Source organism: Rhyacophila brunnea, unplaced genomic scaffold (genome assembly GCF_057557595.1).
Source record: "Rhyacophila brunnea isolate RB1 unplaced genomic scaffold, BYU_Rbru_1.0 scaffold_22, whole genome shotgun sequence".
Lineage (NCBI taxonomy): Eukaryota > Metazoa > Arthropoda > Insecta > Trichoptera > Rhyacophilidae > Rhyacophila > Rhyacophila brunnea.
In genome coordinates, this window is record NW_028232882.1 from 15,135,943 (window position 1) to 15,158,863 (window position 22,921).

At 34.4% G+C, this 22,921-nt stretch overlaps 1 protein-coding gene across 1 annotated transcript in view; it reads right to left on the reverse strand.

Moving 5' to 3' along the window:
• Window positions 1-918: 918 nt before the first annotated feature.
• The window catches only part of LOC147070090 (pH-sensitive chloride channel 2-like), a 75,635-nt gene continuing 53,632 nt past the window's right edge, over window positions 919-22,921 (reverse strand). The window contains exons 2-8 of the mRNA XM_085949799.1: window positions 10,490-10,676; window positions 9,785-10,097; window positions 8,583-8,741; window positions 7,742-7,897; window positions 6,442-6,607; window positions 3,867-4,050; window positions 919-3,023 (exon numbers count right to left, since the gene is read on the reverse strand). Of these exons, the coding sequence (XP_085805925.1) occupies window positions 2,769-3,023; window positions 3,867-4,050; window positions 6,442-6,607; window positions 7,742-7,897; window positions 8,583-8,741; window positions 9,785-10,097; window positions 10,490-10,676 (1,420 nt within the window). The 3' untranslated portion in view covers window positions 919-2,768. The remainder of the gene's footprint in view (window positions 3,024-3,866; window positions 4,051-6,441; window positions 6,608-7,741; window positions 7,898-8,582; window positions 8,742-9,784; window positions 10,098-10,489; window positions 10,677-22,921) is intronic.

Sequence of the window (22,921 nt, forward strand, 5' to 3'; positions counted from 1 at the left end):
TTTATTATTCTAACATTCAATCGGGGAAATGGCACATTTTTAAAAAAACAAGTGTAAATGTGTTTACTACAGATACTAGATTTATCTATGTATGATCAATGTTAACTGAAATGCTACTGAAATGTGTAAATCGATACTATTCTAACTATGTATTATAATATTTTATTGTAATCTTTTATGTAGAAAATATTTTGTTTTCAATTTAATTGTTAATTTCAATACGGTAAAAACATTAAATAACTTTATTATAGCTTAACTTGTATTCAGAAAATGGCATTAGTATTAACATCTAGGTATTTTTTAATAATTACAACTATATCGTTGATGATTCACGATTATAAATAATGATTTACAAGATATTTAATCCGTTTTATGTAATTTCAATGCACGCTGTTCATCACGTTTACATCTAAAATATCTAAATTCATAACCCATTAAGTATAGATCTTATGTAGATATTTATTAAGTATTTAGGTTTCTACACCAAATTCCTTTAAAGCACCATCCAATTCAATATTTATGCATTATGTAAACGTTTTCAATAGTATGTATTATGGCATATTAGTGTTAAGACGAATAACTTATATTTACACTATTAAGGAATATTAATTTGAGATATATCGCTATTTCACTGTTACAAGGTTGTATGTTACAATACAATTAATAATGATTTTTAAATAATACTGTATACCACACCACACCACAATATCAATACTATATTATTATTATTATAAAAATACTATATTACTATTAGGTACCTTACATACATAATAAAACGTTAAAAATGCCGACTTATGTATATCACTACCTGAAAGCAACAGTGAGATAAGTAAAAAAAATACTGGTTTCGCGATAATTGAACTTTAATGTTTGTTTCATACAAATTAAATCGTTAACCCTATTTATATTGTTTTTTTTCTGCGGTTTATAATCAAGATCTGATAATGGTAAGATTTTTTATATAACATTATTAACAGTAAGGAGTTTAAGTAATCCCACTGTTACTTTGAAGATACAGAATATTTTTTAATAAATGCAACATTGTTATTTTTCTTTTGAATGAACATTTTCTTTTAAAGAAATTCAGTGATTTAGGTAGGTGTAGCTATCAATCGATTGGCATACTTATCTCAAAATCCATATTTTCCACTTTATTTCACTGTTGCTTTCACGTAGAGATATGTATTTTCCTAATCTATATGTTATATAAAAGTCAAAATATGTTTGTTTGATTTCCTTTTCCTACTTAGGCTCAATTGGCATATTTTATAATCTCAATTGGCATATCATATATCATTATTTAAACAAAAGCAAAGTTTTACGTTAAAATTACCTCTCATGGCAATTACAATTTAGAATTTTCACGACAGGTCAAGGAAAGGTTTGCATATTTAAAATTTGATTTTAATTTATTTTGTTTGAGTTGGTTATCAGAATTATTTTTATTTTGACAAGTTATATGCGTAGATACAGCTATGTTAATATTGAAGAAAGTAATTATTATTGATATGTTGAGTAAGATGGTATATTGATCAATGAAGTATATCGATCAATGGAGTGACCTCGTGCGACCGGGGTATTTCACTACTAGCCGGGTACTTCAGCTAGTGATTGATAAAAGTGGTGGCTTTCTCAAAATTGCTAAAACAGTAACATAAAACCTTGTAATATTGAAGTGGCGATAAGACATTTTGTTAATTTTATCTACTCTTCACCACACATAAGTTCATAGTTCTGTTGTCTTTATAATTTGTAACTATGTTGGGTATATTCGATCGTGTAACATATCTGGTAGACTGTGTTAGTATTTTTTTCTCATAGGATAACCAGTGCACTAACACTCATATGAGTCCACACTGGTTCATGCGTTACCTCTATATCATATATATAAAAAAAAACATTTTCTGGTGCAACATTTATATATTACGTACAGATGACACGACTCAAAAGAAGATGTGCCCATACTACATCGCGACTACACTAACATAATTCACCCACTTGTCACCTCTTGTACTTTTAAGCTTTGTATTATCAGGGGTAGATTTGCGCCCCGAGACCGGCCCAGGATTTGTTCTAGTTAATAAACCCCAAATAAAATATTGAACTATTTTTTTGAAAATAAATAAATTAAATTGTCAAATATTGAACGACTCAGAAGGCGATTAAAATGTTATAAATACAATACTGACAAGACGCTAGAAACAATTTCGTATATTTTCTGTTATGTAGATACTATCACGGAAATGATACTATTGAAAAAAAAAACAATGCGAATCGTTGGCCTACTGGTGGCAATCTGGTGTCTCAATAATATATACACATTTTAATTGTAAATTAACGTTAATTAATATGAAGTTTATTAACATAACGTTAATTTACAATTAAAGTGTATGTATATACATTTATTTACGATCTGATGAATGTTAGATAAGTTTCTGCATTATTAAAACTTGCTAGAATAATACGTCCATATAATTGATTATGAAATGATAAGAGTATGGACATTCGCTCAGTAACTATCATGTTAAAGTAAGAGCAAAAGTTTTCATTCGTGAATGTGTCATCTAGGTAACATTGTACTTGTAATAGATCAATGTATACATAAGGATGTTTGATGATATATTTTTTAAGTAGATTTCCATTGTTGTATTAAACCTCAAACCACATCAGAAGCTCGCGTGGTACCCTTAACATAATATCAATGTTGTATTATGTCTTCTGTGGTTTTAGGAAAAGTCTATTCACATGTTTAGGAGGTCATCAGTTGTTTATAGACAATATACTGTTGTGAAGTAGACAATGTTGAAGACGAGGAATGCCAAAGGGAAGAGGAACCTGGAGCGAGTGTCGATCCACATCGAGATTTGTTGAGGAGTCATTGTGGTCCACGTCACCGGCTTGGGCGGTGGGGCTCCGTCCACTTGGATGGTGACAGCATTGTCTCTTGATCCATGGTTCGGTGATACGAGATCGTCGTAACTCTGCGTCGTGATTATTGGTAGATTGATGTGCGATGACAGGCTCTGGAAAACGTAACAATACTATAATGTAGTAAAGATGTCGAAGAAAATTATGTTACTCACTCCGAAACATCGAAGTTTGTTTGTGTTTATTACCACGTTTTTATTAGCACGTATTCTTGTTTGTTCAGTACTAATTTTTTTTTGTGTGTCCAGTACATATTTTTCTTGTTTGTCCAAGATTTGTATTGGACGATTGAAGATTTTTAATTAACTTCCCGACTAGCTAGACATTTGAAACTTTTAGAATATATCAGAACACGATGACAATGCATTCTTTTAATACTTTTAGCCATTTTTAAGCAGAATTGAATTCATTTTCAGTTAATTCTGTTTTGTATGGAAAGTAATTATTATTGTTGGTTGCTAAGGGGGTCCTAGCAACTAAATTATTAATATATACGTGCGTTACTATGGAAATCAATATGAAATATCAAAATGACATTTCAGTATTCTCTATTTATTCAGTATTTCTATCAAGTACAATAAAAAAGATTTTATTAATACATAGAATTGTCAAGTTTATATGATTCAACAGAAAATTTAAAAACGTGGCATATAAGAAGTTTTTTTTATCTTGTAATTATTTTTGATTCAGATTGTAAAGTAGAGGGAATTTTTATATCTCAATTCCAAACATGCGGCTGTCCCCCTAATTTTTTCCGTCCAAATTTGAGCCAAGCTTATTAATTTAGGCTCAACTTCTCGGGATCGGTAAAAATAAAGTACGGTTTTAAAACTAAGGGACGAAAGTGGGTTTTCAATAGATATAAAATACATCTAAAAAAACACCGTGCATAGATATGGATTGTCCTTTTAAAAATTCACGTGGTGCAAGAAACTTACGTGGACAGTCAAGTTATTATTGTAAGCAGGTTTCGGTGGGTCGGATGCGCCGTCGAGACTTGAACAGGAATGTGATTTGGTTAGCCCTCCTTGGCTGAGACTAAGTTCTTTTCGTGCTAGTCGTGGTGTCAGCGTATTCTTCAGGATGTATTTACTGTTCACCTTCTTGAGTGCCATAGCTTTCCTGAAAATATATAATGTGATGTCATTATTTAATTATTAGTTTCCCTACTAACCAGAGTGTATTCTGTGGAGCTATGAACTTGAGAAGATGCAGAAAAGTGAATAATTATATAGAATATAATAGTTAGTGGTGCCAACTGTACTATAATTATTGTGGTACAATACTATAATTTTAATTCCGCAAATAATACTACAATTTTACGCCAAATATACCAAAATACGATTCAAGACGAAAAATGTTCCTGTACTATATATTTTTTCAGAAATACTATAATTTTATCAGGTTTTTTTGTAATAATGTTAATTTAACCAAACTATTACATATTGGTAAAAAGAATTTTGTTAGTCGCTACACTTTTAATTGTCATTTCACTCATTCCGAAAGCAAAATGTCGGTCGCCCCGCAGGTCATCTGTTCTTTGCGAGGTATATATTATTATTTTTTGTTGTCTTTAAAATTAATTTTTGTTTCAAGTGTTCCTTTTAATTTGTAAAATAACGTTTCCGTGTATAACGTGTAAAATAATTGGACATATTATCTTTATGTGGTTTTTGAGTCTGTTCAAAGTTGTTTGTTCATCACAGTGAACATTGCCAAATCCTTATAAAATCACCTCCTACTCGATATGTTCACTGTGGTCTACATTGCTAAATCGGGTACATTGTGGTATTTAGTTTCTGTTTGCTTACATTTTTTTTGTTTGTTTCACCTAGTAAGGGAAAATTATGGAATGTTTAGTCTCGGTACCATTCAAACCACCGGATAAGGGGTGCTGAAAATATTCTCCATGCAGAAAAGGTAATGAAGAAAAGATGGATAGAGGTAGTTACGCACAAGTTGTCTGTGGTGAGAACAAACTCGCGGTTGTACGTTGGTATGACAATAAACCTATCAAACCTTCATTAGGGCTGAACGTCTACAAAAAATAAACAGGCTTTCCAAATAAGTGAAGCAAAAAGTGAAGTTGACTGCCCTCAGATAGTCAAAGAATATAATAAACATACGGGGGGGGGGGGGGGGGGTAGTAGACCTCGCTGATATGTTAATATCTATATTATATAAAAACACAATTTAAAACAAAATATTTCATATGTATATTTCCTCAGTTGATAGACATTTGCATCAATAATGAATTCATGGCTCACGTACATAAAACTGTGCCAAAAAAATAACTAAAATCAATAAGACCATTGAAAGTCTTCCGATTTGAAATTTATAAAAATTTTACGAAGATAGGCACGTAGTTTTTAATATTTTAATTTTTATGCCTTTGTCCTATAATCAGCATAGATAAAGATGGTAACACTGATAATAGTGAATATAATAACATATTGGAGCTGCCGCATTGACAATATGCTCCATTTCTTTTTTTGGTGCTATCTGCTACCAAAGTTTGACGACCTAATTGCAGTATATTTTTTTCTGTTTTTGATCTGGTCTATTATTGCTCAGCCTATATGTTCATGTGGCTGGGAATTACAGGAAGCATATCGTATCCTCTGAGAATAAAGTAAAATGGCTACAGAAAATGATCAGTAAATCGGTCCAGTCCAACCAGCTATTGGGAGCACATATTATCTAGAACGGCCTCTGTAATGAGTCCGAAACACTGAGAAAAGAAGGAAGAGGAATATATGGTGAATACTATAATAAATATGACTGTTTTAAGCAATATACAATTTTAATCCTTTTTCTTCCGCTGAATATCTTGATGGCATCTATCTGGAACTCTGGAGTCTCATCAACGATGGAAGACCCATTATCGTTGATGACTTCAAGATCTAAGTAGACATTGGCAAATAATCCACCAATTGTTTCGAAATCCTACCGGGTATTTCTTGCGTTAATATTTTGCCCAATTTTTGTTAAATTTTGCGGCGCTGTCAAATATTTATTATATTATCTCTTTTCTCTTTGTTAAGAAACTAAAGATATTAATACTATCGACCGAAGGTACTTGATGGAATTTGAATTTAAATTCTAATGGTTTTAAGTTTTGTACTGTTCCATTTAAGTCGTTTTTTGCGACTCGGGTTTCGCCTTTCGGGATCTTCTGGGGCCGTGTACACTCACCAAAGGTAAACACACACTGACAACGAACACTCTTTAACTTAAAGAGTGTTAAGAGTTAAAGAGTGTTCGCTGTCAGTGTGTGTTTACCTTTGCTGGGTGCACACGGAGCCTGAAGATGCCGAAAGGCGAAACCCGGGTCGCAAAAAAAGACCTAAATGGAATAGTAGAAAATTTAAATCCATTAGAATAGAAACTAAAGAGTAAAAATTATGTAATTTGATTGAATCGGATTCTTGGAAGCATCGTAGGGTGTTCATATGATCCACCTAAGGAGCAGGCATGGACAAGAAGATGAATACTTTATACGGTATTACTTACTTGCGGCGCCAAATTATGTTGACGAAGGCAAACTCGACCAGGGAGCCAAATATAAATCCGGTGCAGCCCAAAAACCAGACTTCACTCGCCTTTATGTAAGACACTTTCGGCAATGTCTTCCCCTGAGATGAAGCTAATGTTATGAATGACAACATGGTTGTACAGCCTGTAATCATAAAAAGAAAAACAATGCATTGTAAATAATTCAATTATTTCCAGGGAACAAAGAAGAGAGGAAATCGATCAGTTTCTAAACTGACAGGTTACATCTTACATACTATAATTATTATGATGACAGGGACAAGTTCTAGCTATGCAATTTTTGCCTATCAGCAATAATTTTTAAGCAAATATTAATTTTTAAGCTGTCACCAATATCATTCGCTTTCGTCATGATATTCCATCGCATAATATAGGTATGCAGTTTATTGTGATGCTGTATATCGTGCGGTTAGCTCATTTGATAGTAGCATAAAGGTTCATCTATTTTTTTTAAATTATTGAATTTTCATGAACGATAGATAGATGGTTTTGAAAAACAGTTTTTTTTGTTAATTCTACGATATTTAAGTTATTGTTATTGACAGCTATTTTGGGATGCAAACCCATCTTTGGAACGGTTCACGACTATCATATCACCCTTTTCTCTTATGAGTGAGGAACTGGAGGAGTGGATAACTCAGTCAGTTATAGGCCCTCTCTCCAATTCTCTTAAAAATAGTTGATTATGTAATCAAGTTCTTTCATCATCACCAATGCCAGGGCACGTTTGAGCTCCTGGACGTTCTCCAGATATATTATGTTAGTTAGATTACATCATTTCCACAAAAAAAAAAGAAATTATAGGCTATACCCGAAAATAATATAAAGCAGTTTGTTAATTGTCTATAAGATGGCGCCACCATTCACAAAATAAACTAACTGGCAATGAGCATTTTTTTTACCATTTCCGATTCTCATAAGATCATAATATAGGCCTCCACAGAGTGGAGGTTTTGTATTATCAGATTTTTTTGTTTTTACGAGAAATGGATGTTAGCCACTTGCTCAACCTATTAGGTCCATAGTCTGACTCATACACAAATTTAAAAACAATGTGTGTACTTGCCAGACCTGGGACCCATGACGTTATAAGACCGATGCATAAGCCGCGCGGCCATTGTGAGCGTGTAAAGCATGCGATGAGAATTTAGATATTTAATATTCTTTGCTAATATAATAATTAGCAAAGGTATGTCAGAAAGTAGTAAGGAGGAATCTACTAAGTAAAAGTTAACAAAAACATTCCGTAGGTACCTACCTAACGTAATCCTAGGAGCGGATTGATCAGCTTGCAGCCAAAATGACACCCAAGAAATAGCAACTATCATCATTGATGGAACAAAGTAGTCAATCATGTAGTAACCCATTTCTCTTGCCAACTTGAAGGTGAACGTAAGTGAACTATAGTTCCCAACTGTAATCAAAATATGGGTACATTAATATCAATTAAATAGCATTTGAATGTAGATTTAATAGTAGCATAATATATTGCTTGGTTGGAATCATGTAATAGCAAAAAAATACGTTAAATTCTTTCTACGAATGTAGCATCAGTTTATACGTGTAGCGTGTAGCAATCATAACACTCAGCATTAAATGAGTGACACAATTTAATATGTATGTTTTGTTGCCAAAACAAAACAATATAGTGATAATAATCGTCAGTATTTCTTCAATCATAACTAGATCAGTAATGAACATTGATGAAATTACAAGTATCTCTTATAATATATGTAAGTACTGCATTTTTGGAAGGACAATGCATGAATCCTCACTCAACTCATCAAATCCGTCACGAAACTCACTAAAATTGTCACTCGACATAGTTAACAATCACTACATTCGAATTAAGTCTCTCAGTTCATTAATATAATCAATCTCATGATCACATCGATCTCACTAGTACATCATTACTCGCGATTATAATCCCACGCTGTCATCTTTATTAAAATATTATTGTTTTTATTGTATTCTTGTATCGATCAATAAACTCTTCTCCAACAACCTTCTATCTCATCCACATCATCATCCATAAATACGTTTCCGTAAATTTATGAATACGATTATACAACTAAGTAATTTAATTAAAAGTTTCTTACTAAATCCTCCGTGTCTTGGATTGGACCAGTCAGCAATCACCGACGATTCATTAATCCAGTTTCCAAGAATTGCGAACTCGGAGAGGTGTAACTCTGGTGCAAGAGTGACAGGCGTCTGATCTTCCCAGTGGAGTACCACTTCGTTCGCGTTGTACATCCCTGAAAGAAAAACCTACTTCAATGATACCTGTTCCATTACGACTAGTAAATTTAATGAGATATACTCCGTTCTGTCAGAAATAGTGACTTTTGTATTTGGTACGAGAATATTTTACCACTAATGAGAAAGATGAAAAAATATATTTTTTTACGAGAAGTCGAAGAAAAAACACTTTGTATTGGATCTAAATCTATGTAAATTGAAAAGATAAACACAAGACATATTTTATCAAATCTAATCTAATGATATTTAAATTTGACTGGTTGGATATATTATAATATTATGTTGACATATAATAGAGACCTCATTTAAATGAGGTCTCGTAGTCAAATGATTAAAATTCTATGGAAAAATATTAATATTCCTTTATGTTCATTAATATTTTTAGTGTTTGAAGGAGGACAAGTCTGGCCAGAATATTTAAATTATAATATTCGGTTGCTACGAAAATAATAACAAAATTTTTACACCACGCCCATAGGATATAATATTCAAATGTTAATTTTGATCTAAATTGATTTTTATAATTATAAAATATATAATATGTAATATACATACAAATTCTTTTTAACACTATAACAGGCCTTGAAGCCCAATGACAGTGCTGTAGTGAAATAGTAGTACAGTAGAAACAAAACGATCACATGACCATCCCAACCTATGAGAAAACTACATAAATATAATATTATTGTGACCTCATCGGGATCAAACCCGGACACCCCAGTGTAGCTGAAATACCATGTTTATATCTTTTCACACATGTTTGAATCCTCTGTCATGGATATTTATTGTGACGACGTGATTGTGAAGTCAGCTCGTAACTTCAAAAAATATTTTTATGTGACACATTATTTCATTTTCAGCACTTCAATACTACTGACCATAGACTAATATACTATATACTACTACTGACAGAAGAAAAAGTTAAACAAATGAATCACGGAATAGAAAAACAAATTCTATGTCTTTAGAACGCTTATTCCAAATAAGCTAAATACTATAGTAACATTTCAAAGTAATAAACAAATGCTTCAATACTCACAGCTCTCAAACTGCATGGAGCAGACCTGCTCATCAAACGGGAACTTCTGAAGGTTCATCCAGCAGTAAACAACCGCCTGTATTCTTCTACTAAACAGAGCTACTCCTTCAGGGGATATTGAAACTAGCACATCCTTAGCGTCAGTTCCCATTATTGAAGACTTTTGCTCATTAGCTATGAAGACGTGGGGCGTCCATATGGCACCCCTCAGTTGGTCTTCACCGACGATTACTTTTCTTGTTGGAGAATAGGTTTTGTAGGCTAGCCGGGGATCAAAGTAGCGCAGCTGGAGAAGGAAGTGGAGCTTGAAATGCTGTAAAAATATTTAATTTGGTGTATGTTAAGTCAAGGAATTAAATTTATTTGGCTAGTGGGTCTGTTGACATGTTGACTGTTACATGACAAGTCAATGCTCAAGGTGCTTGGCAGCGAATCCATAGTGGCTAGAGTTGGGTATTTCCCGAGAAAATCTTAATCTCGAGATTCTGGATTTCCCGAAATGATGAAATTTTGAATTCTCGAGATTCGGGATTTCCAGAAATGTTAAAAATTTCAATTCTCGAGATTCAGGATGGGAAATCTCGAAAATTTATCGAGAATTCCCGAAACCCAACTCTAATCGTGGCTAGTCAAATATGTGGTTCTTATGCTCAACGACAAGTGATTTCGTCTGAAATAGGCTTTAATGATACAAAATATATTTACCATATCGTGGGCGTCGGTGGCCTGCATGAAGTAAACGTAGGCCCTGGCCAGAACGGACACAGGTCCATCAGTCTGAGGTCTGAGGAGTTTGTCATACCGGCAGCTGTGCACCAGCCGAGCCATGAACTCTGACTGAGTCTGCTTGTCTCCATTCTCTATGGAGCCACACTCTTTTTCTCCCGTTCCGCTGAAACAAAGAGACGAATGCAATTAAATGAATTGTAATTAATGATAAAGGTATCTTTATACATACAAAAAAGTTTTCCACCAAATGAACATTAATACGTAAACAAGTTAAAAGTTAATTTGGTAGTGAAAATAATATAATAAAATTTCCACAATATTATATCATATTAATTTTAACACTACAAAAAATTACCAGGCAGTAGTGCCACCTGTGCATATTTTTCTATTTAGTTCTTAAGCTTAACGTGCCATCCCCTAATGAAGGTCGTCCTCCATCACGGCAATATTTTGCTTTATCATCTGCTATCCAGCATTGGCGAAGGGTGGAGATAGGCTGTTAAGATCCGACATAAATAGTGCACACTAAACTTTGTCAGTCATAGGTAGTACTTGTTTTCCTTGAACTAAGACTACAATTTGCAGATGATTTTGGTTAATTTTTAAAATTTAATTAAACCCTGCATAAACCAAGCCATAATAGATAATTCTTCTTCTTCTTCTTCTTCCTTCACCCTGTCACGTCCCAACATTGGGGCATAGGGCAAGCACAAGTTGGCGCCACTTCCCTCGGTCCATCGCCAACTCCTGCGCCTTCTGCCATGTCAGACCTGTAGCACGTAGGTCGCTTTTCTAGCATCGCTGCAGGGTGAGGGAGGGCCGGCCACGGCGACGGAACCCTTGAGGCTGTGCCACAAGGGTACGAAGTGCCGCACTCTTTGGCGGCATCCGGAATACATGTCCCAGCCACGTAAATCGTCTCTTCGTGATAAATTCAATCACCGAAGGCTGTTGTGTTTGCTCACGAACTCGGGTGTTTGTAAAGCGGTCGTACCAATGTACCCCTAAGATTCGGCGGAGACATCGATTCTCAAAGCTCAAAAGCCGAGACTCTTGAAGCTTAGTAAGATGCCATGTCTCACAACCATACAGGAGCACAGGTAGCACGCACGCGTTAAACAAACGACATTTGGTCCTCACAGAATACAGCCTTGACCTCCATGCGACTCCAAGTTGGTTGAACGCAGAGCCCGCCACACCCATGCGGATTCCAAGCTCACTAGAAATACCACCATCATCGGCAACCGTGGCACCCAAGTATTTGAATCTGGACACCAGCTCGACGGGCAGACCAGAAACCCGCAGAGGAGTGTCGGCGTCGATGCATGCAGCACTGCACATGGATTTGGTCTTAGCGGCATTCAGATGAAGACCCACACGCATCGAGTAGATGTAATATAATAGATAATAGTCAAAAATATTCGTGTATCTATAAAATATCTAAAATTATACCATTAAACTATACATAATATACCATATTTTTATATATTATTGTTTGGTTTAGATATGGTTTAATAAAATTTAAAAAAAACTAACCAACACTATCTGTAATACGTAAACTTAATTCAACACAAATAAAGAAGTCTGTATGACTGCAAAAGTGTGCACTATTTTTGTCGGATCGCACATAGCATACCTTAACTATTATGGTTTTGGTTGAGCAGGGCTTAATTTATTTTTAAAAACTAACCAGCACCATTTGTAATTTTTATTCTTAGTTCAATGAAAACAAATAAATATTACTGACAAAGTTTAATGTGCATTATTTATGTCAGATCTTAAAAGCCTACCTTCGCCCTTCACCACTTCATTTTCGCCGGATAGTATCCGGAATAGTTCGATAGATGTTATTAAGGCTCTACCTCAGTTGAGGCATGGTCTAAAAAGATCGTGGCTAGGCGATGCGCGGATTGCCGGTAGCGGGTGCAAATGACGCATGCCGATTGGAATATAATTTGTCATATAAATCCAACATGCGTCCATTTAATGTTCTGTTTATTGTTCTATTAGTAACAATAATAATATATTCATTGACATGTTTTCTTTTTCAAGTAAATGGGTAACGTTTTTAGTCATCTTTATATTACTGTATTGACTGACTTTACATGAATGAATGCCAGCGAGTCCAAAATTTCGTCGCGCGTATAGTTGAAAATTATTTGCCGTTTCACTGATGTATCTTATATTATGATGTGTCTTAAGTCAATAAAATGGGGCGTCGTTCTCTGCTATGTTTACCGTATATCAGAGGACAATTTAAGATATTATTTAAATTCGATGTAAAAAGGCTCTAGTAACATTCCATTCTGGGGTCTATATTAATCATATAAGTTTTTTTCTATCTTGAATACATATTCAATATACATTGTTGTATTTAGCTGGGGAGAGAGAGAACAATCACGAAAATATACTTTCAAGATCGCACACTAGATAAGAAAATAAACATTGTCTCTATAAACAAGGCAAAAAGGCGATAACATAACTTTGTAGGTTACTTATTACAATAAGTCTAGAAAACTGATGATCATGGACAGTAATTTTTACTGTAAGTATTCTATGATATAAAAAAATATCTATATAGAACAAAAGTATCTATATAGTATAGGCAGGCCTGAATTTACTATAGGGCTAAAGATACTATAGCCCAGGGCCATGGCCCCAGTGGCGAAGGGTGACATTTGGAAAGAGGTAGGCTGTGGAGATATGATAAAAAGAACACACTATTCAGGTATACTTACGAGAAATAAGAAGATAATACGATATTACTACTAATAAATAGGTACACACTAATGACAACTCACTGACGACATAAAATTAACCGATCAGTTTAAATCACGTATTTTTTCAAAACATTTATACACATCAAAATTCATTAGATAAAATTTCTTTTTATTTTAAAAAATAGTTATTATCTAATTATTAATTATTAAGTTTTAAGCTCTGCGGTCGGAGCATACCTTAGTTCATACAATTCGATAGACTGGGCGGGGCTACGAGACGTAAAGTCCATATGAAAAAAAATTAGGACTTATTTGAAACATAACCCAACCTTTATTTACGTCAAGACAGATGGCGCGCTATGGTATATTTTTAAAAACCTTTGCAGATTATTTTGTTATTATCTGTGTAATAAATTCATACACATAATGGCATCTCTTGTTGGAAAAATAAATTATTTTTTTGAATATATAATCAAATGATTATATAAATAAGTCAATATGCAATTAAAACTTATTTTTCTTAAGAGGGTAGGCTTAAAATAATTGCCTAGTATGGAGTCTTCGCCACTGATGGCCCCAACATCCTGAAGCAGCCCCCCTAGTCCAGGATATATAGCGCCCCCCACATATTGCTAAGATAAAGACATTGTGATTTTCGACAGTAGTGTTCCTCAAACGGTAGCCGAGGAACCCAAAAGTTAAGGTTATTTCCTGTATTTTTAGCGATTTTTAAGTAAATCCAGTTGATTTATTGAGTTGTCGGCACGTATCGTCGTATTATGAAGCAGTGATCGTGACCTCCTTTTATGGTAGCCAAATATCACGCTACCCTTCGCCATATTAGATAAATAGCCATTTTTTAAGTCAAGAAACACACTTAAAATAATTATAAAATAAAATTCTACACTTGAATTCTATTGATCGTCATATCGCATCAAATTGAATCGCACAGCCAAATATTTTAAAATGTTAATATTATTTAAGGAGCAAATGCAGAGAAAATTTGTGGTGTGTGTTGTTCTCATTTAACTGGAGGACCCGCTACGCCGGCCTCCTCCTAAGCCCGGGCCTCCAGGCTAGAGATTTGTCAGCCCCCTCTTATGGGGGCATGCCGAGGGCCACCAAGTTAGTAGAGGAAAATAATTTGAAATAGTTTGCAAAATCTTGCAGCATAAGAGTGTGCAAATTCCTAAATTCCAGAGGATGCCCAATTCTAAGTATTTTTTTAAACATTCTAATCGCTTTAAGAATATTTCTCAGTATGTTATTAGCCCACGATGGCCGAGCGGCTTACGCGATCGCTTATTAAGTTGTGGGTTCCAGGTCTCAATTCTGGGTCTAGAAAATATACACATAGTGTCGTGGGTTCCAGGTTCGAATCCTGGGTCTGGAAGGATACATATTATTTTTCAATTTGTGTATCAGTCAGAGCATGGACCTAATAGGTTGAGCAAGTGGCTAACATCGATTTCTCGTAAAAACAAAAATCTGTTAATACAAACCTTCACTCTGTGGAGTCCCATATGTTCTTATTAGGATCGGACATGGTAAAAAAATGTTATGTAGGTATACCCACAATTGGATAGCTAAAACGAAAGATCATTCATTGTCCACATTGTCTTGAAATAAAAAATATTTGCGAAACACCATTGGCCAAAATCAAATAAATTTATTTGACCTAATGTCAATATAACCTAAAATGTTGATGTTTGATGAAATAATAATAGTGATTTTGTAACAAAAAAAGAGTATTATTTAAAAAATACAATTTTATATTATGATTTTTGAGGGCCCCTTCAAGCATAAATCCACCCCTGTATATAGAGTTAATTTAGATAAGAGGATGATACTGAAATCGACAGAAAGATTCACGTAAACGAAGAATAATTGTATTTGTTAATGGATTGTGTTTATCAGAAAATCTTTAAACACATAAAACAATTCATTAGGCAAAGATGGCGAATAATAAGAGAAAAATAAAATCTTGAAAAAATACAAGGTTACGAATTTGATAGTGGTATACTGATAGAGTCGGAGTTTAATACCGAGTTTTAATTGCCTTATTCAATAATCTATGGAATGTCTGAGATTCCCAGTTACTGGATGCTAAAACTACCAGTTAATTGCTTGTATTATGATAGTGCAGCTTTATGGTAGTGAGTTATATCACGTTATGACTTTTTGCTAAACTTCGAAAACTGACGCGCGCGGTATGGTTACATTCATTTTCACCTTTGAGTGAAAGAATAATAATCGGAATATAGAATGAATAATCCTAGTGAATAAAACCAGTAACATGGACTGATGATTCATAACGAAAATTAATGTTTGAATACAAACTAATTTGAAAATAAAAAAAATATAAATGCGGCTATCTTTTTATTATCGTGAAATTTGTTCGTTAAAGTTGGTTATCACTAGGGATATCTTTGTTTTATTATCTGATAACCATAACAGTTTGGTGAAGCTGCATTTGTACCAATCACCGAGGTTCTTAATCCACGAATTGCGGCGTTTTCCATTGATATTTCCTTGGGTGACAATCGGAGAATGCCGTACTTTTGTCCTCTCATAATGTGGCCGAGGTACCTACTACAGTTTTATGATTTTGATACTACGTAGTACTTATCGGTACTTTGACATTTGTCACCCGGTCAGTCCAAGGGATTTTGAGGATGGGTCTATATAGCTACATCTCGAAAGCCCCAACGCTATGGTAACGAAACTGTAACAATTGATTTAAACGAATTAAAAATGCGTTTATTATTACACAATTTATTTTCGTCTTCTTTAACTGCTTTCTTCTCTGCGAAATTGGCAATAATCAAAGTTATCTCCATCGTTGAAACCGCTGAACGAACGAACAAAGTTGTTCTTTCAATAAATCATGTCCTAAGATTCCCCAATGATAATATTCATCTTCTGTCCGGAAAGGGTGTGTTTATTTACGATTAATTAAATTCATGTACTATCATTTTATAAAGTGAATACTTATATATTATTTATTGTAGGTTTTTTACATTATTATTAATAACCATGTCCTTGGTTTTTCGTACAAGGTGGTTGTTAGTAATTTTGGACAATCACAAACACCCAGGCTTTGAGAAAAACACATAAATATTGTGTCCTCACCGGGACAGTGCCTTATCCACTGCACCACGAGAGCCGCTGTACGTATATAGTTAAATTATGAAATAGATTCTTATAATGACTCTTTGACAGTTTTGATAGCAATTCATGAGGTAATTTAAAACCATGCTTATCAATTAATATTGGTATCACCACTTCATACATTTAAGAAGCTATATGCTTCATCTGGAAGCGGGAAATGATATGATAAATATTTTCATATCGTAAAACATTTCAATTACAACAACCAAGCATATTGAATTTAATAATTATAATCAGAAAGCCTTGCTCTTGTGTTGACAAAATTATTTGCGTTTTATAAACAGTAGCTAAATAAACATGGCCGCTCTTTCAAATCGAAAGATAACACGGTCTTTTATCTGATAAAGAAACTTTATAACATAATTAGAGGTTTATATCAATTTATTATAACGAATACTCTCAGATTCAGCTATTTAAAGATAAGTGTTTACAAAACGTACCGGTCGGTTGAATGAATGTGTTGTTTTTTTTTTTTTTTTTTTTAATTAACGGCCCACGTGCGCCACGTAGGTCAAAACGGAGATTTATGGTATTTTAAGAGCATAAGCCTGGACATTCCTTAAACGTTGTAGATAATCTATTTATATAATTTTGAAACCTTATTTACCTTTATATTTATTTTAAACATTTGATGACTGCATAAAGTATTTTTATTACATAAAATAGTATTATTTTAAACCTCTCGATCTAATGTTTTAGAATATAGTCATATTTCAGTACATCCATGTGCAGTGGTGTTAATTTTTTTTAGATTTATTATTTTTTAAACGCATTTATAAAACCATTTGTAAAATTAATGTCAACATTATATAGTGAAATATTTACGATAAAAAATTATATTTATAATCTCTGTGATCCCAAATTTGACAATAATTATGCATTTTATTATTGAAAAAATGGGCACGATTAACAAATTTGAAGATAATTCTAAAGATACTGGTTATAAGCTATGTCTTTGACCATTCAAATGTGATAAAAGATCCTACGAATAATTATTGTTTTAAAATAATTATTTACTTAAGAATAAGGTAGCATTTTTTTTAAATACGCCATTTATATTGGCATTTTCCAGTGGTTAAGCTACAACATACACAGTCATACGAGGGTAGCCGTTTATATTTCAGGAACAACAAACAAAAACGATTTTTTTATCAATGAAAACAGTTTTATTGTTTTTAAAAATATTCTCCCCGATAATTTTCCATGCGTTTGAACCAACCTGAAAAGCATTTTTGCCACTTTGCAGAAGATAACTCCAAAACATGGTTTTTGAATGCATCAACCGCCTCTTCGGGTGTAGAAAATTGTTGACCACGCAATTTATCTTTGACTGTCGGGAATAAAAAGAAATCATTTGGTGCCAAATCGTGGCTGTACGGCAGATGAACTATCAATTTGATGTTTTGAGTGCTCAAATAGTCGCTTGTTTCAGCCGATGTGTGAGAGCTCGCATTGTCTTGATGAGGGATAATTTGACGCCGACGGTTGCTTTTTCTTATTTCACCAAAAATTTCTAGCAAACAAATGGTTGTGTACCACTTAAAATTGACTGCTCTACGATTCTTCAAAGGCACAGTTGCGACATGGCCCATTTTTCCAAAAAAAAAAAAACAGGCGACCATTTGTTTCGAAGTGCTTCGAGCGCGAGCAACTTTTGTTGTTTTAAGCTCATTTTGGAAGACCCACACGGTCGACTGCTGTTTACCTTCGGGCTCATACGTATAAATCCAAGATTCGTCACCTGTAACAATCTTATAAACGTTTTCTTGAAGCACCTCGATCGTATTTTTGAGCATTTCCTTGCACCAATCGACACGCGCCTTCTTGTGCGATTGTCAGATTATGCGGGATCCGAAGCTTCTTCACGTCTAAATGTTCATGCAAGATCGTATACACGCTGGTGTTACTAATGCCCAGGGATGCTTAAATCTTACGGTATGTTACATGATGATCTTGCATTATCAGTTCATGCACAGCATCGATGTTTTCTGGAGAAACAACCGATTTTGGACGACCTTCACGCGGTTTGTCTATGAGCAAATGACGGCCACGATAAAATTCGCTAAACCAGCAATATACCGTAGTTTTTGATAGTGCTTTATCGCTATAAAGTACTAAGTTCAGCGATGCACTGTTTCCACGATAATCCACGTCGAAAGTTGTAAAAAATAATCGCATGAAAATTTTCACGAGTTATTTCCATTTTTTGACCGAGATAAATTTTTCAAATGAATTTAAAAAAACAAAAAGCGTCCGTTTATTAAAACGTTCTGAGTAATTTTGCCGTTAAAAACGTCAAACTTAAAAATACAGAAGTCAAATTGCACCTAGCAACTCCAGTGTTGCCAATTCCCGAAATATAAACGGCTACCTATGTTCAACAGTCACAAGACCGTAGAAAATTGACGACATGTAACGACCTACACGGGACGAAATTGGTTCAGAACTAATGTTTCAGCGTGTAATGGAAACATTGGAAATGTGTGCGGAGTGAAAATAGGCATCGATGGGTTAGAATTTTTTACACATAAATACTTCATTAAAATCTCTGTATTACAGATGTATTTTAAAATATGTTTTCAAAAAATAATATTACGTTTACAAAAAGTCAGATCTTTATGGCATACGCTATATAATCTCTAAATAGTATGTATTTTTAGTACCTACAACGTTTCACATATGTAAAACGGGTTGGGTTTCAGTTAAAACCAGCGTAGCTCCTTTACGTCTATGATTATCTAAAGTTCTACTGGTATAAGTGATTTATATTATGATAAAATAATATTTTATGGTGGTTAATTTTCGATGAGCGAAGTTCATATTACTCGCTGTAAATGTCGTAACATTTTTGAAAGCTGAGAAATTTTCACAATGGCTGATCGATCCATCTGAGAGTCGAATTGACATGAAACATTCTTTTATATTAACCAACATATGGGGGCACCCTCTGGGGATTTCACCACACAAGCAAGTTGAAGATTTTATAATCCAAGCTGATAGAGCTTGGAAGCAAAACCACCGTGTCTGCTTAAGAATTTGGAATTCAAATGGTCTGTAGCTAATCTGGTTAAATCAATACGCCACTTATACGTAGTGTAGGTACTCTAAGGCAGTGGTCCCTAACCCCCGGTCCGTGGATCAAATGGTACCGGGCCGCCCAAGGAACATTAAATCATTTCTATTTTATTTACTGTGGTGTATTTCTCTCGGGTTTGTGTGACTTTCCATGGACGAGAGGTTAACCGAAGATTGCCACCACAGCACTAAAATCCATATTGCCATTTCCGAATCCGATCTTTGTGAAGCGGGGTTTTCTGCTAGGATAGCAACCAAAACAAAACAACGGAATAATCTGGACATAAGCAACACACTTCGGGTGTCATTGTCTCCTATTACCCCTAGACAGAACCGTCTCGTTGCAAAGAAACAAGCTCAGGATTCTGATTGATTTAGCGTTCTAGTGAGTTAAAATAATGTTAAATCACTTTATATTATTTTTTTGGTGTAACTGTATTGTATTTTGAAGGCATGTTTAAATACAAATAAATTAAAATTATTAAATCAAAACAATCTAAAATATAAACAATCAACGTCCCCCCGTCAGCGGGCCGCCGTAAAATTATCAAACGTTGACCGGTACGCGGCGACAAAAAGGTTGGGGACCACTGCTCTAAGGAAGTGTTTTCAATCTTTTTATTATGGCGATACACATAACCCTGAAGCAAATTGCAATGTTACACCAAATATCGATATTTGTACATGACGGTCTTTAAACATCGTGCAACTCACAGCGGTCGATCAGGATATAAGCACACGTGTCAAATGTAGATGAACATATCAATTTTATTATTATTGTTTCCACAGTATTTTTGTGTTTCCTTTTGTAAAAGATTCAGACGTATTTCAGTACCATTGATTTTTTTTAATGTTTTGTTGTACCTACTGTATCTATTGAATAGTAGGTAGGTACCTATGTTTAGCAGTAAGATAGGTGCTGTTAAAATATAGCACTCATTGCAACAATAAAAACCAACTTCGTGTAATTGTTACAATAAGTGCTAATATTTTGATACAAACCTACCCTAAGTTTGATAATATTTATCACTTTATCACTTTGGCGGTCGATAGGTATAGAATAGACCCACTGGTGTATTAAGGGAACGCGGTAACGTATCGACGTAGTAGCTCTGGCTCTTACTCACTGCATTTATTCGAAGAAATAAGTTTTTCCATTTTTTGGCTATTTTTTTTAAATGTAGGGGCTATCAGCGTGGGGCACTACTCCTGCTCTCACTGGAGTACCGCTAAATCTGCCCCTGATTAGTGATCTAACGAAAGGCTGCATACTTCGGCCATATATACCGCGGTGAGAAGTATGATGTACTCTAGCTCATAACTCTTGGAAAAGAAGAGGGCAGCAGAACCGTAGATAGAAGGAGATCTTTTAAAGTGTCGTAATAATCAAGGTGTTGGTGGTTTACGACGACTGACAGACAGTGGCGCACCCAGGATTTAATATTGGGGGGGGGGGCAAGGAGGAGAATGTTAATTAGACCCAAAGGATCTTTGTCCTCTTGAGGCCCCCTACCTACCTCCAAGATTAAAGGCAGTGTGAAACACTACATTAAACTTTTTTCAAATTGTGTTTTAGTTCAAATTAAGGGTACTCATACAGTGAATTATTGGCGATTTTTAATACATCTACTTTGATAATGGAGCTGTCGAGTATCGATACATAATAATAAAAAAATATATTGCATAATTATATAATTGAAAATGTTCATGGCTATGAAGTATAATAGCGCCGCGACTTTTTTTTACTATTAAAGCTAATTTATGATGTGTGTTTATCCCACTTATATGGTCAACCCACACGCCGGGCCCCCCACAGCCCAGGCCCCCAGGCTAGAGCCCTGTCAGCCCTCCCCAGCCATGACCTACACCACTCCGGAATTCGGGTGGACACCGAGAATTTTTTGACAGTTCCATTAGGGATTGGGTTTCTAAAAAAAACCTGACATTTGTGTTTCGAAATTTTTGTGTTAGAAATTAAAATCTAAGAATTTTTTCTAAAAAAGGTGCTGGAGAATTATTACAAATCATTTTTTTGCCGTGTTTTTATTTGTCTAAGCCCAAAGGTATGGTTTATCGGTTTTCAATTTCAATGTTTAAAATCATCTGATAATTTTGGGAGGTGCCAGGGCCCCTTGCCCCCCCCCCCTGGGTGCGCCACTGCTGACAGATATGAAGATTGTGTGCTGCAATTTGGTCGCCAGCTTTTGATATAGGATTGCACCAAAAGAAGAGTAGTATAAAAAATACCATGGGTAGTATAGTAAGGTGTAAAAAAAAATTCTACCTATATTATTATATACACGTAGAGTTGGGTATTTCCCGAGAAAATCTCAATCTCGAGATTCGGGATTTCCATAAAAGAATTCTCGAAAATTCTCGAAATATCGGGAAATTTGAAAAAAACTTATAAAAATCGTAAAATCAGTGTAAAAACAGACGATTTCAAAAAAATATGATTTTTTTATTTATGTAAGAAGAGAAACAAAATAGAAGTAAGAAAACAAAAATAATTCATAACATTATTAAAATGGAATTTCAAAAAACACGCACACACGACGTACGCTTTTGAGACACAAAATTCCCTGATGTTGCAAAAATTGCGCTCATTTTGAGTCGACGTTGGCTTAATTGTGTTAAATGCCCCGATCAGTCTTTGAACGTTTTGTGTTTTCTATCCACTTTTTTCGTATAGAAAATCGTTTTTTCAATTAATATTTGATAATAAAGAAATCCCGAATCCCGAGAAAAGATTCTCGAGATCCGGGATTTCCCGAAATGTTAAAAATTTCAATTCTCGAGATTCGGGATGGAAAATCTGTCTATGAAAACACGTCGAGAAATTCCTGAAACCCAACTCTATATACCTACACGTAGTGTGATAGTAAACGAGTTTGATTCAAAGCTAGAAATATTAATTTAATGAAAAATTCTGCTAAATTAAGACAATGAAAAATATTTATATTTTAACATTTAAAACATATAAAATTCTTCTTTATCTTAATTGTTGATTATTACAAAAAAAACTACAATAATAATTGCGAAAATTCTTACGTATGTAAGTATGGTGTAGTATTGCGTTTATCTTGGTTACGATGAAAACAATGGACTGGAGATTTAAATATTTGCTTGGCGGAAAATTGGCCTGCCATAAAGTCGGGCAAACAATTATTCTATCTCTTGCTATACTACAAAGTGACGCCAGATAGATATTTGACGTCATAGCTACCGCAAAGATTATATGCAAATAATAGTATAACATTGAACTGTGGCAGTCCACTTCGGCGGTGGAGAGGTGTTGCAGATGAAAGACGGTAATAGTTGTCTGTGATGATGGAGAAGCGAGAGTTTTTTTACTATTTAAGTAAGTACAAAAGTACAATCGATACTATCTAATGTGTACTACAATGACAATACGGTGCGATGTGTTTTTGCCGAGAAATTA